Source organism: Hyperolius riggenbachi, chromosome 10 (genome assembly GCF_040937935.1).
Source record: "Hyperolius riggenbachi isolate aHypRig1 chromosome 10, aHypRig1.pri, whole genome shotgun sequence".
In the NCBI taxonomy this organism is placed as follows: Eukaryota; Metazoa; Chordata; class Amphibia; order Anura; family Hyperoliidae; genus Hyperolius; species Hyperolius riggenbachi.
The window spans coordinates 51,340,492-51,356,358 of record NC_090655.1 but is presented as its reverse complement, the minus strand read 5'-3'; the positions used below and the strand labels follow the sequence as shown (position 1 = coordinate 51,356,358).

At 44.9% G+C, this 15,867-nt stretch overlaps 1 protein-coding gene across 1 annotated transcript in view; it reads right to left on the bottom strand.

Moving 5' to 3' along the window:
- MYOF (myoferlin) overlaps nucleotides 1-15,867 on the bottom strand; it is a 225,995-nt gene that overhangs the window by 69,183 nt on the left and 140,945 nt on the right. The window contains 5 exon segments of the mRNA XM_068258907.1: nucleotides 777-827; nucleotides 1,660-1,739; nucleotides 3,796-3,961; nucleotides 10,687-10,848; nucleotides 14,299-14,397. Coding sequence (XP_068115008.1) covers nucleotides 777-827; nucleotides 1,660-1,739; nucleotides 3,796-3,961; nucleotides 10,687-10,848; nucleotides 14,299-14,397 — 558 coding nt within the window.

Genomic DNA, 15,867 nt, shown 5'->3' with positions numbered 1-15,867 from the left:
TTACGTCTTATAGCTCAGATAGAAGAGCAAATCTACAAAGAGGCCCAACTAAAGGCATCTCCACACCCCTTGAAAGATCTCCAGTGGGGATTATCAGAAGTAATTTAGCAAACCTGGACCGGAGTCTAAAAAACATGGACCGTTAAAGATTAAAGTTTTCAGCCCCTACCTAGGTCATCATGAAACAGTAGCAACAGTCTCAGTCAACATTTTTACTAGGGATGGTCAATGAAATGCAAACAGTTGATTGAGTTTATGCAGGATTATGCATAGTTATATGCACATTGGTGCAGCTTGAAAATGGACCAATTAATTCTCAAGTTGGTAGGATTAGATTGGTCCATTTTCAAGCTGAATTCTATGCATAGAAAATATGCATAAACCGGTTTAAACTCAGAGTTACATCTTATGGACCATCCCCAGTAACATTTTAATTGAAGCTCAGCTGTTACCGTTTTATGATGACCTAGATAGAGGCTGGAAACCAACAGTCCATTTATAAAAGATCCAGTCCAGATTTGCCAAATTACTTCCAATATTCCCACTGTAGAGCTTGGGGAATTATTTGCATGTAATTTACCATCCTTAAATTTATCAAATGGATGTCTTAGTACATCAGGCCCAGTTTGTACCATGATCACAGAAGTTTCGTTACACGGAGATTGGTTGTTGATGGGTGCTTTGTTGACTGCCCTAAAATGTATTCTTGGATGAAGCGCCCAGCCCTGCTCACACCCAGCCATGACAGAAGAACACAGATGCTTTTACATTACTACCTTTTTTGGACTGCCCTTTAATAGGTGAGATAGCTTCCACTTGTCTTGTTTCTGTAGGAGAATGCCAGTGGGATAATTAAAGGTCACATCAATAAGGAATTGTAGGCATTCTGGGGGAGGCTTAGTTTTAGGGACGCCGGATGTAAATGGTTAGCTGTTACATTGTAAAAACGCATAGGAGGATGTCAAAGAGGAGAGTTATACTTCAGATCAGTATATAGATCTATAGATCAGTAGTCCCCAACCAGTAGCTGGAGGAACACAAGTGTCCTCAGTAGTTTGACGTTGCTCACATCTGCAACTAACGAGAAGGTTACTCAAGTACATACAGAGCTAGAATTTCAAATTTTAACACAATTATACTGGATTTGAGTTGCTCTCTCATATGAGAATGTGCATCAAGAGCAGATCAAGTCTGGGGACACCTGCTATAGGTCAAAGAATAGGTTTATTAACACACAACTAACAAGGGGACACCTTTGGACGTCATGATTGAAAGCATGAAAGTAAAAAAAAGTGTTTTCCCTTTTACATACTAGAAGCAGAAAATGCCAAATTCAATTTCCTGGTAAACTAGAACTTGGAGGTTCATCATCCAATCATGAAGCCCTCACAGTCCCATAGACTTTGGCTTGCCCTGGAGTTATGACAGGACAGTCATTCAAGTAACACACAGGTTCCTGGAGAAAGGTGGCAACATGGGGAGGAAGTATATTATCAGCTAATTAGATCTACATTAAGTTAGCAAACTACATATTTTAAAGTGAACGCATTATAGCTGTGACCTCGTGATGTTATTTTGTAAATGGACATCTTAGTTGTAACTTGAATCATGCAGGGTCAGGTACACAAATGTAAGAAAGCTCAAGTGACCACACATTACCTGATTTGCCAACAGTGGTCTGGTGTCTTCCACGTCGATGACGACATCTCGAGAAGGTGGCGCTGAAGACAACATCACCACTGAAAAAGATGACACAGAGTATTGTAGCCAACTGCATAGAAGCACAGTACGGGTGTGGCATAATGCCACTGATTAGCTATCATTAGTCTAGCCACGCCAGACATCCGATTAGTTTGCACGTTAGTCTAGTTCAGGGATGCCCAACTTCAGTCCTCAAGGGCCGAGACCCTCACACATTTTTTAGCACAGCTCAATTTTATTTATCGGACTGAAATAGGAAAGGTGTGGATCATCAAGTAGAACACATTTGCTATTTCTCGGTCCATCCTAAACACAGGAATGAGATATGGCCCTTGAAGACTGGAGTTGGGCCTCCCTGGTCTAGTTACATTAAATTGTCCAAAGCTGGGATACGACTGGTATACAGATGGTAGGACATCACGGTGTATTAAACGGTGTTAGAGGAACTCCAAAAAAGGGGTTTGTTTCCTAAGTTACCTTTTTTATTTTCACCTTCTTCAATTATGTTCTGAAGGCCATTTAATATGAGCATAAATGGTTTCATCCAAACGTCAAATTCTAAATTATCACCAACACCACCACCACCATCATGATCAAATTCTACAGAACAAACCGCATCTGTTTTGGATGGCAAGAGTTAAAGAAACACAGGCTAAGTGCAAATGTGTTATTTCCTTGGCCTTTACCTTTGGAGACATGAAAAGATGTACGGTAGATCTTATTTGGATACCACTGGACTATTGCATGACTAAACAACGGCTATCAAATGCATCAGTGCTGTGAAAGTCTTGGAAGTGAAAAGATATTAATAACCACAAGTTACAATTTGAAGCCAAGTAAAGATTTCCAAATCGGACCTCAAGAAAATGTGCATTCTAAGAATGGAATCTGTACTCTGCAACACAGACTACCTAGGTATTTTCCACTTTCTGCCCAAATAATTAGCTACATAGGGCAAATATGTTAATCTTTTCCCCCTTTGCTTTCTCCAATTTATCTTCCATTTATACTCTTGAAGGGAACCTCAAGTGACATGGTAAGATGGGCATGTGTATGTACAGTAGCAAGCCCACAAATAAATATGCTGCGTTGCTTTTTTTCTAATTTCTCTGTCTGAAAGAGTACATATTTAGCCATGCAATTGACAGCAAGGACCCAGTCAGACTAGCGACCCTCACAGATAAGGAACTCTAGTCATGAAACACTTTCCTGGCAGAGAACTGGGTTTCTGCGAGCAGGGGGCTTTAAAAAAAAAAAAAAAAACACAGGTCTACAGGTCATATTTTAGCTCTCAGACACGGGACAGACTGGCATTGAGCAAAAATAAAACAAAAATTTTAAGTTTTTAAACATAACTCTGTGGGATACTACAAAGAAAAGAGTAGAGCATTAATGGTCCTATTACATGCACATGTTTTGCATATCAGATGCATTTTAATCATTTTTATTGGCTAGACCCTTGAATAGAATGGATATATTGATTTTGCATTCATTGGCTTACAAAGCGCAATATTAAATACTTCTTTTCAACTTCACTAAGTAACTACCTAACTACATTTTGTAAACACAACTGTCTTTCATGTTTTTATTCTTAACAGGCACCATATGTTCTAACATTCCACATTATCAGAGCCGCTTTGTTTATCACTGTAGACTTCTGAGATTTCTTTGTGTTCTCTTGTGTGGTTTGTGCATTATACTACTATATACTAACTAGCAGTAAGCAGTTTCCCGAAATTCAGTTAAAAAAAAAGCAATACAAATGCAGCAATGCAGAAAACTTACTCATGATATCCTGTAAATTCAACATGCATCTCACGGTCGTAAAACTTTAAAAAGCATAAAACCAAGAATTCAAATAATGCGAGTTACATAACTGTAAGAAACAAGACTTTTCTATACAGAGCAGGATCACCCACAAGGCAACCTAGGCAGGTGCCTGGGGCCCAGTGGGTTTCAGAGGAGCCAACTTCCACCTCAGAATGCCAAAAGTACCATCAGGATGAGCCAAAGCTACAATTTTGCCTCCGGTCCCATTTCATCTTAATCCATCAATGTGTCTATATGCATGTTTGCCTTAGAATATCTGGGTACCTCTCTGTTCAGCAGCTTCATCTGGTCTTGTAGTGTATGGATCACAGCGGAATGGCTCCAGCTCATCGATGGTGCATTGTCCCACCACCGGCTTCCTGCCAAATGGTCTGTGATCAATCACTTTAATGATTATGGGTGGGACGTACATCTCTTCTTTTGGTAGATCCTAAACGACAGAAACCAAATTCATGAGTTACAAAATGCAGTTCCCAAACAAGCTCAAATGCAATTCTTATAAAGGTTTAATAAAAAAAAAAAAAAAAAAAAAAAAAAAAAAAAGCCCAAACTTACCATTGTATCATATCACTGGTGGCCAGCTCTTTGCCATACACCGCTGCCGCCTCCTGCCAGTCCCCCAGTGCTGGGACAAGGTCCTCAAGCACCCAAGGCTGAGACACCAAAGTGCGCTCCTCCATTCCCCCCACCCCAGCCGTCACACACTGATTGCTATTAGACCAAGAGGCTGTAACAATCTTACCTTCCTGCGGCAAGTCCCGCGACGTCTCCCGTGGCATCTCCGGCGGTACTCGCTCACATAGTGGGGACTTCCGCTCTGCCGTCCTCCAGTGGCATCCCCAGCACCCCTGCGGTGGTGGATCAACGCGCGCGTGTGCAGTACGTCCAGACGGACGTGCGCAGGGCAGAGCAGCCTTTATAGGCCGAGGAGGGGTCAGCTGACACCTTTTTGCAGGAGGTGCTGGTGGGCTTATGCTCTGCCTCTTGAGTACTTAAGGCCAGAGCATTCACTTGCTCATCGGCCTTGATACTCATCAGTTCGCTGGTTCTTGGCCCCTAGCTAGTAAGAGAATGGAGAGCTACATTTCCTATATTGCGCATCTGCATGATATATATGTACTCTAGTCAGTCAGTAATTATATTATTGTATATTGTTTTGTGTTCCGACCTTGCCTGCCACCTGACTACGAATGTACCTAGCCTATCTGTACTACTGCCATCTTATCTCTGTGTATGACTCGGCCTGTCCCTGACTTTGATTCGGTTTGCTCCTAATTAGAGATGGCCCAAACCTCAGATTTTAGGTTCGCGAATTTCCGCAAAAGTTTGGTTCGCGTGCACTTCCGCGAACCGCAATGGACTTCAATGGGGAGGCGAACTTTGAAAACTAGAAACACTTATGCTGGCCAGAAAAGTGATGGAAAAGATGTTTCAAGGGGTCTACCATCTGAGTTTTCGCATGGATGAGTGGGATAGACGCCAAAAGTCCCGGGGAAAAAATCTGGATTTGACGCAAAGCAGCGTTTTAAGGGCAGAAATCACATTGAATGCTAAATTGCAGGCCTAAAGTGCTTTAAAACATCTTGCATGTGTATACATCAATCAGGGAGTGTAATTAGAGTACTGCTTCACACTGACATACCAAACTCTCTGTGTAACGCACCGCAAACAGCTGTTTGTGTAGTGATGGCCGTGCTGGACTGGTGCGCACCATGACGAGAGTGCAGGTGATGGCGGCTTTCCACCCCATATGGTCGCCAGGCTGAGGTAGCTGAATGACAGAACAGTGACTATCCAGCTGATCAAATTTGGTCTGTCCACAATGAAGCAATGACCTTATTATCGTCGGTGTCATGTGCCTTCGTAAGGTACTAGTCCGTACGCGGGTCTTGGTCTTTCCACAGCTCAACTTTCGCTGGCAGAGAGTACAGGTGGCATTGCTCTCATCTGAGGCAGACAAAAACATTTCCACACCGCTGAGCCCTGGGGTGATGGCACTTTGGTGGTGGCGGCCGACAGTGTTAAGTGGGGTGCCAGAATCAGAGCAGGAGGAGGAAGATATGTTACGCTTCCCTGTGGAAGCTGAGAAAGAGGAGGTGTTGTGTTAAAAAGTCAACTACGTCCTGACAAAATTGGGGGTTGATGGCACGTGCCTTCTTCTAAACACTGTACTTTGGTCGAGGGATGCATGAAATCACGACAGCGCGACCTCAAACAGACCTGCCAGGGGGGCTGTCTCTGCCTTTTGTTTTGTCCATATTGGGGGGGATGAAGTGAAAGGTATGCACTGACTTGACTAATACAACGTGCAGTCACACAGGTGCAGTTAACAGGTATGCACTGAGTGGTATATCACACTGCATGCACTCACGTAGGTAGGTGGGTGGGTGCACTGAACACAACAGTGATGGGTATTACAAATGTGCACCTGTCGCACACGTACCATAAACAGGTACAGTAACTGGTGGTATAGAATATCACACTGCGTGCGCTCACATAGGTAAGTGGGTGCACTGAAGTGAACATCAGGTAGGTATGCAGTGATGGGTATTACAATGTGCACCTGTCACACACAGACAGGTACCGGACAGGCACAGTGACACTGCATGCGCTCATGTAGGTAGGTGGGTACACTGAAGTTGACAGGTAGGTATATGCAGTGATGGGTATTACAATGTGCACCTGTCACACACACAGGTAGTCACTTAATGTGCTGGGCCTGGCAGTGTCACACACAGTAGGAATTACCAGAGCAGTCTATACAACACAAGTGTCTGTTGGACACACACACAAAAAAAAGATCACAATAACAAGATTAGCTCTAAAAAGAGCTGTTGAGGGGTGCTTTTTTAGCAATAAGAATCAGCAAGGAGCAAGCTAAGAAGCCTACAAGAGCCTAACTAAGCTTTCCCTATAGGTCTCTGCACAGCAGCTCTCCCTTCTCTAATTACTGCAGGCACACGAATAAAATGGCTGACGCTGCCTGCCTTTTATAAGGGGGGGGGGGGGGGGGGTGAGGCTCCAGGAGGGAGTGTAGCCTGATTGGCTACAATGTGCCTGCTGACTGTAAAGTAGAGGGTCAAAGTTGACCGTAATGTTGCACTATGGGGGCGAATCGTACTTCCAGAAAAGTTCTCGGTTCAACGCTAAACACCGAAATTCGCCGGGAACCGTTCGCCGGTGAACAGTTCGGACCATCTCTACTTCTAATACGACTGACATCTGACTTATGTGTATGACTCTGCCTGTTATTTGACTACGATTTAGCCTGACCCTTCTGTACTACAGCCATCTGCTCACATGTATGACCTCGGCTTGTCTCTGACTACACTTCTCTCCAGTCCTCTGACTTGCACTTGTTACGCTAACCCTCTTCACGTATCAGCGTGATAGAGGCGTCCCAGTGCCCCCAACCACCCCAACACCTTTATCTCTAGTTATCTGGCTTGCAGTCACTGCCATGTATCCCCTTTTCTTATTTCTCTCTGCTTTCAACAAAATAGGGGAAGGATAGTTGAGTGAGTTGTGCACCCCCTCCTACACTGCGCCCTGAGGCTGGAACCTCTTTCGCCTCTGCCTAGCGCTGCTGTCCCCCACATAGTTTAGTCCTGGAAGAATTTGCTTTACATTATGTGGGTGATGCAAGTGAGATCCCTGCTGTAGTCACACCATTCTCTATTGGGAAGTGTTCCTGCAGAGAGCTTAAAGTGAACCAGGGACGGGAGTGCGGTAGTTTGGCGTGCATGGCCAGGCATGCATGATGGAGCATGACTTGGCCAGGCTTTCGGTGACAATTGCGGGTGACAGGCTTAAGGTAGCCCCAGGTAAGTAATGTACAAGAAATGCTTCATGTCTCTGGTATACTTTAAAATACAACCCCACCAAAAAAAAAAAAGTCAAATTCAAGCTCATCTTTAGTATTTGCACTCTATTGGCGTTGGAACTTCCTCCATTAGCTAAAGTTGGATCAGTTAAAACACCTGATCAGGGACCCCTCTCCAACCACTTCCTTCAGCACAGACTTACACTGCAGTGGACTGCAGTCTCCTTAGTCTGTGCCCCTCCCTCCTGAAGTCTGAACAGCAGGATGCTGCTCACCCAAGTAACAGTGCTTCCGTCAGAGCCTGCTATTAATTCCACAATGCTGCTTCAGGTCATAAGACCACATTTTTTTTAGAACTCGGTTTTTAACTGCACAAGCCCCATTCTATATAACTACTAGCAGTCTGGTTTAAAGTCCATAACAACCAGTCAGGTTTCTTGTTTCAACTGCAAACTAGCATTGCAGAATGCCAGCTGCAAGCAGGTCAAACATTCAGAGGAACAGATATTTTACTCACATACAGACATCCTGTCCCCCAGGAGAAAGTAAAAAAAGATTAAAAACATGAATTAGAAGATCTTCAGATCAGAAATCTGATAACTGGCAAGTCCTTATTACCTGCACAGATATTCAACTTCAGTTATTTTTTGACACAGGCTTGCTTTAAAATAGAGGTTGTATGGATGTAAAGCCCGTGTTGGCAACTTCATTACTCCTGGCAGGCATCTCTGGGCATGGGCCATCAAGGCAATGGCCTTTAATGTACAGAGTCATAGGCAAACGCAGGGGGGGGGGGGGGGGGGGGATTACAGCTGCCCAGAATCCCCCCTCAGGCCAGGGCCAGTGCAGTGCCTGGGGACAGGCACAAGTTGAGACACCAGAATATCTGCAGGTATCCTGCAGCCCACAGCACTGCCCCCTTTCTTTCCCTGCTACAGTTGACTTTGGATGTTGCAGCAGCGTGTACAGAGCATGGAGCAGCAGCGTGTGTACAGAGCATGGAGCAGCAGCGTGTGTACAGAGCATGGAGCAGCAGCGTGTGTACAGAGCATGGAGCAGCAGCGTGTGTACAGAGCATGGAGCAGCAGCGTGTGTACAGAGCATGGAGCAGCAGCGTGTGTACAGAGCATGGAGCAGCAGCGTGTGTACAGAGCAGGGAGCAGCAGCGTGTGTACAGAGCAGGGAGCAGCAGCGTGTGTACAGAACAGGGAGCAGCAGCGTGTGTACAGAGCAGGGAGCAGCAGCGTGTGTACAGAGCAGGGAGCAGCAGCGTGTGTACAGAGCAGGGAGCAGCAGCGTGTGTACAGAGCAGGGAGCAGCAGCGTGTGTACAGAGCAGGGAGCAGCAGTGTGTGTACAGAGGAGGGAGCAGCAGCGTGTGTACAGAGCATGGAGCAGCAGCGTGTGTACAGAGCATGGAGCAGCTCTGGGGAACTTAATAGAGTCAGGTATGAGCACAGCTCTGTGTCCCTGCTGTGTGAATGCTTTATCTGCATTCAAATTGCTCCTGATCGATCCCGTTGTCGGTCGGTTGTGAAATTGCATTGTGTGTACCCAGCATGGTGTCTTACTATATTATACTGTACTGTGCGTAGCTTAGAGAGACCTTTCAGGAATCCCCCCCCCCCTTGAAAATTCTGGGTTTGCCCCTGAGTGTGCAAAAGTGCACCCTCTGTATTAATGAAATTCCATTTAATGCAGTCTGCAGTGCCCAACAGTAAATTCCAGTTTTCCCAGCACCCCTGCAGCTTTCTATAGTCATCTGTAATATAATGCGTGGCTGATGCTAACCTGCTCATTCTCTTATTTCTACTCTGTATAGCAGGGGTGTTGCTAGGATCATAAGGGATCCAGGGAACTTTTGGGCACTCCAGACAAAAATGGGTGTGGCCAAGCACCAGCATGTGGGTGTGGTCATGGATGGAGCCAAATTTACATGAGCTCAACAGCGGTCTAAGAAGGCCTGCCCAGAACGATGTTGGATGAAGCCCCCCTCTCCATTTAATAAAACAAATGCATGTTGGTGCGGTGTGATGCCATGCTGGGTGCTGTGCTGCCTCTATGGGGCATACTGAGTGCTGTCACTGTGGTGACATGCTGGAAGCTGTGGAGCCTCCATAGGGAGCATGCATTATTGTGTGTCCTCACTGTTACTCCCTGTTATAATTTAAGTAGGCCTCAGTTACTTGGCCTGAGTTTTATGTAAAAGGCTTGTCCGCAGTGTATGCCTTTAAAATAAATAGAGGTTTTGTGATGCAGGCAGAGGCATCTCAGGGTCTGCGTGTAGCAGAGGATACCCGCAGATACTGAGAACATGTTCCTAAAAGAAGGCCATCGGCCTACTCGGACCTCAACACTACACCACAGGAACAGAAAACATTGGCCATATTTACTAAACATCCACGTTCCTGCATATGGGTCAAATGCCTCATTGATTATTAATCAAGTAGGTGTGTATGACGACACCACGAGTGGGTCCACCAATAATCTGGTCTAGGGGGTGGCGAAGATGATGTCATATTTAACTCTTTCCTAGTCGGTATTAAAGGCTGAGGGAGCTACGAGAGCTCAATTCTGCTCTTTACTTTCACACTAGCTCGCAAGGCTGACTGGGACTTCTAAGCATGTTCTTCCTTTCTGTAATCTGATATAATGTATGCTGTACATAGGTAGTTTAGTGTAACGTAGTTAGGAAGAAGGTACCTGATAGACTTCAGCAGGGAGTCTAATCACGAGCTTGTAACGCAACATGAAGATTGGCATGGCTAGGATAGGATGAATGTATCTATCTGTATTCCTGTTTCCTGAATAAATAACGTAAACATTGAAGAAGCCTGAGAAAGTCTATATCCTGTTTGCGGTGTGGAGAGTCAAGTGATCTCACAGTCTGTGAGAGACAGTGGTGTCGAAGCAAGGTGATATAAGAACAGTTTATAACACTCCCCCTCTCCCCCAAACCTCCCCTTCCCAGCAGAGTAGCACAGCTGGTGGAACTATTCATCTCCTCCATCTACTCTCCAAGTCCAGAGAGGTCCTCTGTAGCTGGCGATTCTCCCCCTAGCATCCGAGAATCAGACGCTAGGAGCTCTAATGTCCGATTCCTTCTCAGATACTAAGGGGAGAAGCCTAAAAGAGATGTCGGCAGAATCTGGAGATTAAGTGACCAGAGATGGGTATTGCCACCTGCTGCCTGGGGGACATCTGGGGATCTGGAGCATGTGCCACTGATCTTTGGAGCTAGCAACGCCCCTGCTGTATAGAGTGTACATGTGGGAAAGGGGAGAGAATTCACAGGTTGTTTCTACTATAATAGTAAGTGGAGCAAGGCCTTACCACTGCCAAGAACAGGACAGAACTGCAGAAGTTGGGCGTTTTCTTGAGGTTTTTGATCATCGCAGACTGAACAATTTTCCCGCCACACTCCACAACGAGGCTCGGAGAGGTGACTGCCGCCAGCTGGTAATTCTTCATGTTTCGCAATCCCCAAGTTAATATCTGTGGCAAAAAATAAAAGGTATACATTCGTATTGTAAAGCTAACATTAAAGTGGACCTGAACTCTTGCACAGGACAGAAGGAAAACACAAAGCAATGCACCCTGTATGTATTTTGAGAGTTTAGCCGGTTTCATTCCCCATCATGTGTCTAATCACAAGTTGATTGTAATTGTAATTTGACCTCTCCGCGTCACATGGCTGCCACGGCAGATAAGCACATTTGAAAGTACAGGATGTTAACAATAAGTCTGCTTCCACGAATCAGGAAGTAGAATCAGTGCAGATATATTTTAGGATTTATATCAGCTGTAACAAATGTTTTTTGTTTAACGGTTATTATGCTGTTGCGTATCTTTTAGAGCAGAGAGGACACTGAGTTCAGGTCCACTTTAAAAACATTAAAATGAGGCATTTTTGCCCAGCTCAGAATGTGCAGAAGGTATATAAAGTACTTGGAGAGGCTGGAATTAATGTAAAACAGGAAAAGGTCATCTGATTCATTTGCCACTCCTGCAGAGGCATAAATCTTTCAGGGCTTTTTTCCACTTGAGCCGCACGCATCTGCAAGATGCGCGGCGGCACTTGCGGGTCTGCGGGTACGCAGACGAATCCCATCAGCCGTACCATGCACGGCTATGGGATTCGCAGCCTCCTGCACCATTTCGGATGAAAAGGTCAGCCTGAATCGCTAGCGCAAGCGTTCCGTCCGGCTGTGCCATTATACCCCACAGCAGAGTTGCCCTGCGCGATTTGCCCGCGGGGAAACATTGCGGATTCGGCGCGGAAGTCACATCAGTGGAAACGGGCCCTTAAATTCAACCTTTTGTCTTAGGAGAGTGCACTGCTAATCCTCTGCCTTTGAGTCCGTTACCACTACATGCAAATTAGTGTGCATTTTTAGCACACAAATTTTGCATAGCAATATATTTCAATGGGACCGTTTCCATTGTATGTAGATCTGTGCTGAAATAAATTCTGCACAGCAGTGTTGTCAGTTACTGCATGCAGTTTTCATGGTCACTTTTATTTGCACGTTTGTTAAAGGACATTGAAGTGAGAAATATATGGAGGCAGCCCTGCAGATCTGTTTGGCTGCAATAGTAACTGAATCACACCACAAACAAGCAGGTAGCTAATCTTCTCAGATCTGACAATGTCAGTAACACCTGATCTGCTGCATGCTTGTTCAGCGTCTATTGCTAAAAGTATTACAGGCAGAGGATCAGTAGGATAGCCAGGCAACTGGTATTGTTTAAAAGGAAATTAATATGGCAGCCTCCATATCCCTTCCACTTCAGTTGTCCTTTAAAGGGACCCTGAGCAGTGAAAATAAACAAAATCAATACTTACCTGGGGCTTTCTCTAGCCCACCGTAGGGCAGGAGGTCCCCCGGCGTCCTCCTGACTCCTCTCTCGGTCCCGCTGTGCAACCCATTGCCCATTGTCAGCCCGACACTCGGCCCGGGTGTCGCCGGTGATTGATTGCGCAGTGGGACCAGGCGAGGAGCCAGGAGGATGCCGGGGGACCTCCCGACCTACGGTGGGCTGGAGAATTGGCGTGAGTGTGGCGGCAGCCCCAGGACCGCCTAATGCTAATTGGCGTCAAGTCCTGGGGTGGGGTTTTGCAGGAGATCACTCGCACCGATGTGCGCACATCTCCACTTCAATGACGGAGTTCCTCTCTGTCATCAGTCTCCCAGCGGCGATTTATTTACTGTGTACAGCGCTGCGATCCACTGTAGCGCTGTACTAAGGACATCGGTGTGACACGGCTGTCCCCCTGGGAGAGACAGGAGCGATCCGCAGTCATGGGCTGGCAGGGGGAGGGAGGGATAGTAAAATTATTTAAAAATGAGCCATAGGGCTCTGTTGGTTGGCCAAAAGGGGTGGGGGGGGAGGAATCACTTGTGTGCTGAGTTGTACGGCCCTGCAGCGAGCCCTTAAAGCTGCAGTGGCCTATTCAGTAAAAAATAGCCTGGTCACTAGAGGGGTGTAAGCCCAGGGTCCTCAAGTGGTTAAATCCCTGCCAAACTATTTCACAGATCATCAGATTCATTAGAATCTTTAGGATTACAAACTGTTCTAATTCTACTATTGTTGCATAAAACAGGACTTGGGTTTTAAGGACGCTTAAGTGATTTACTTATCAGATCACTGAGAGATCACTTAGGAACAACTAATGGCGTAGCTAAGGAGCTATGGGCTCCAGTGCAAGTTTTACATTGGGCATCCCAAAAAAAATATATACATAATTGATAGGGCGTAGCAAAACCTGCCAAGTACTCAGTGTCAAAGGTGCAAGAAGGGGATGAGGAACAGTTAATGATTACTACTATTCAGCACATCTATAGAAGTGATAACTACCAGCACAGGACTAATGGTGAGCTAATAATGTGGTTGAAGGAGGGGCCCAGTGCGGTCGCAAACCTCTTTATCTCCCTATTGCTAAGCCACTGACTACAGAGTAGTCCGCCAGGTACATCAATACACAGGCAACACCACTTTTGTAAGATCAGTTCTGTTATTGTGACCTGGACTTCCATGTGAAGTAACACATGCAACGTATTTTGGTGCTTTTCTATATCAGACACTTTTCCCAGTTATTTTCAGAGTAAATACTACTGTCACGATTTGTCCATTAGGGAAGATCACAACCTAATCCCTGCCATGGTCAAATGTCCCTACAATAGACAGTTTTTCAGGAAAACCGTTAATTCTCCCACATCCCCAAAACCTGCCGATTAAGTCTGGTTTTCTGAAAAGTAAATATAAGCTAACGCTGCTAAAAAACAGTGAGATAAGGCTTCTGATAAAGTTTTAGTGCAGGAAAGTTCAAAGGGACGTCATTTCTCTTTCAGCTTTATAAGGCAGAGTGATTCTAAGCAGCAATAGAGTGATTCTAAACAGTCTGACACTAAACATCCTCTCTGCTAGGTTTAGCTACAGCACGATAACCTATATGCGGGGGGGGGGGGGGGGATCTTAATTACGATTTATGAAAATCCCCCCAAAAAACCTGAAGTTTTGGTTTCATTTCTGCAGAAGGCACTGGAAGTTAAGCCTCTGTGTTTGCAGCTCTGCATATAGTAGTCTATTCACAGTTGCTGATGAGAACTAATTAGACACATTGATCTTCCTAAACAAACAGAACACAGAAGTGAATTTCTTCAGTAACTATATTTGGAATAAAGACTTTTCACTGTGTGCTGTGCAAGAGTTTGGTTACACTTAAAACATTAGTAACATAGAAATGAGGTTCATATTTTCTATTTTCAGATTAATAATGGCTTACTTTTTAATTTGTGATTGGCACTGCACATAGAATTATTTCTTAAGTTTATGTTCACTTCAGGTACACTTGTAACAAAGAAAATTACAAAGAAACTCAGAAGACTTTATGACGAGTTCATATCCTTATGTGCAGCAGGGGGAAAGATGTACACTGCTTACCTCAATAGCTGTTCTCTGAACCACGGGACGAATGCCCTGAGGAACCATGTAGAGGGATGGAGCTCTCTGAGATGGCAGTAGTGGTAGGTTTGACCCATCCTAAGTGGAAGCATACATTAGATTTAACACAGTGATGCTGAAATTGTTACAGCAGACTGTATGTTCGCAAAGGGAATAGAGATGGTCAATGAGATGCGTTTATCACATTGAGGCAAATAGGTTCATTTTAAGCAGCTCGGATATTGACTAATCAAAAATCACCAGCTTCTGTATCTGATTGGCCCAGTTGCAAGCTGTGTAAACGTGCATAGGATTTACCATAAAATGTGCACCAACTGAAAATGATTAATATCTCATTGATAATCTCTATAGAGGAGAAGTATGAATGGCTCTGGTGCAATTGTCATTTCCTGACAGTATTTGCTAGAAAGACTGGGGAATAAAGCTGCTGAAGAGTCATGGCTGCCCATTTTCATTCCTGGGTCAGTACTATACACATACCGTATATCAAAGGCTGCTAAAAACTTCTTCGCTTCACTCACATTTACATATTTGAGCTATTTTTCTTCATCTATGCAAACCATTAATTTTATATAGTAAAGAAGAAACCTGTTCCTGGCATTTTCTACTTTTACTTCTTACTGAAGCCAATTCTGATGTCATTTCCTCCCTTACTCTTTTTTCTTCTAGAAACTGCACTGTCATATCTAGCTTGCTTTGTAAACACATAAGAGCACAAATTTAGATTTCAGCAGCTTCTCCCCTCTCAGTCTCGTGTCACACTGAACTGCTCTCAGCCAGTCAGTAAGGGAACAGGAATGTGGGAGGGGGAGATGAGCTTCCTTCTCATTAACAATGTACACTTTTTTTTTTTTTAAGGTCCATACACACGGCTGGACTGCAGGAAACGACGGGTCCGTCACCTCCTGCTGGGCGTGTTTTCAGCAGACAGTCCGGCGTGTGTACAGTGTCGGCAGACTGATACGGCCGTTTCTGAGCGATCCGCCGGGCGGATCGCTCAGAAACAGCCGTATCAGTCTGCAGACAGACTGTACACACGCCGGACTGTCTGCTGAAACGCCCGCCTACATTGGTGGATTTTCTGGGATCAGGTACTGTGTTTAAACATTGCTTTCAAGATCGTGTAACTTTGAAGATCTCACCCCCAAAGATTCCCCACTCTAGCCCTCCCCACCCAATGTAGTTTATGTAATCATACATTTAGTATCTAGGCTACACCTTATTTTAATGCAGAAATCTCCACAGGAAGGCAGGTTTGGCTAAATTATTAGCACGCAGCAGCACTGTTAGCCAGCTTATATGCTGCAATTTGTATCACCTTTTCTTGGTGAGGTAAGCTGAAAGGCTCTAGCCATGTGAGTAGGCCGACAAGATACAGTTATGTCTAGCAAGATGCATGCTAGGAGATGTATGCTAGGTACACACCATCCCATTTTCTGGCAGATTTACCTGCCAGATCGATTATTTCCAACATGTCCAATCTGAATTTCGATCAATTTTCGTTCACTTGCATGAACATTGATTTAAAAAATTTTTTTTATCGGAAAA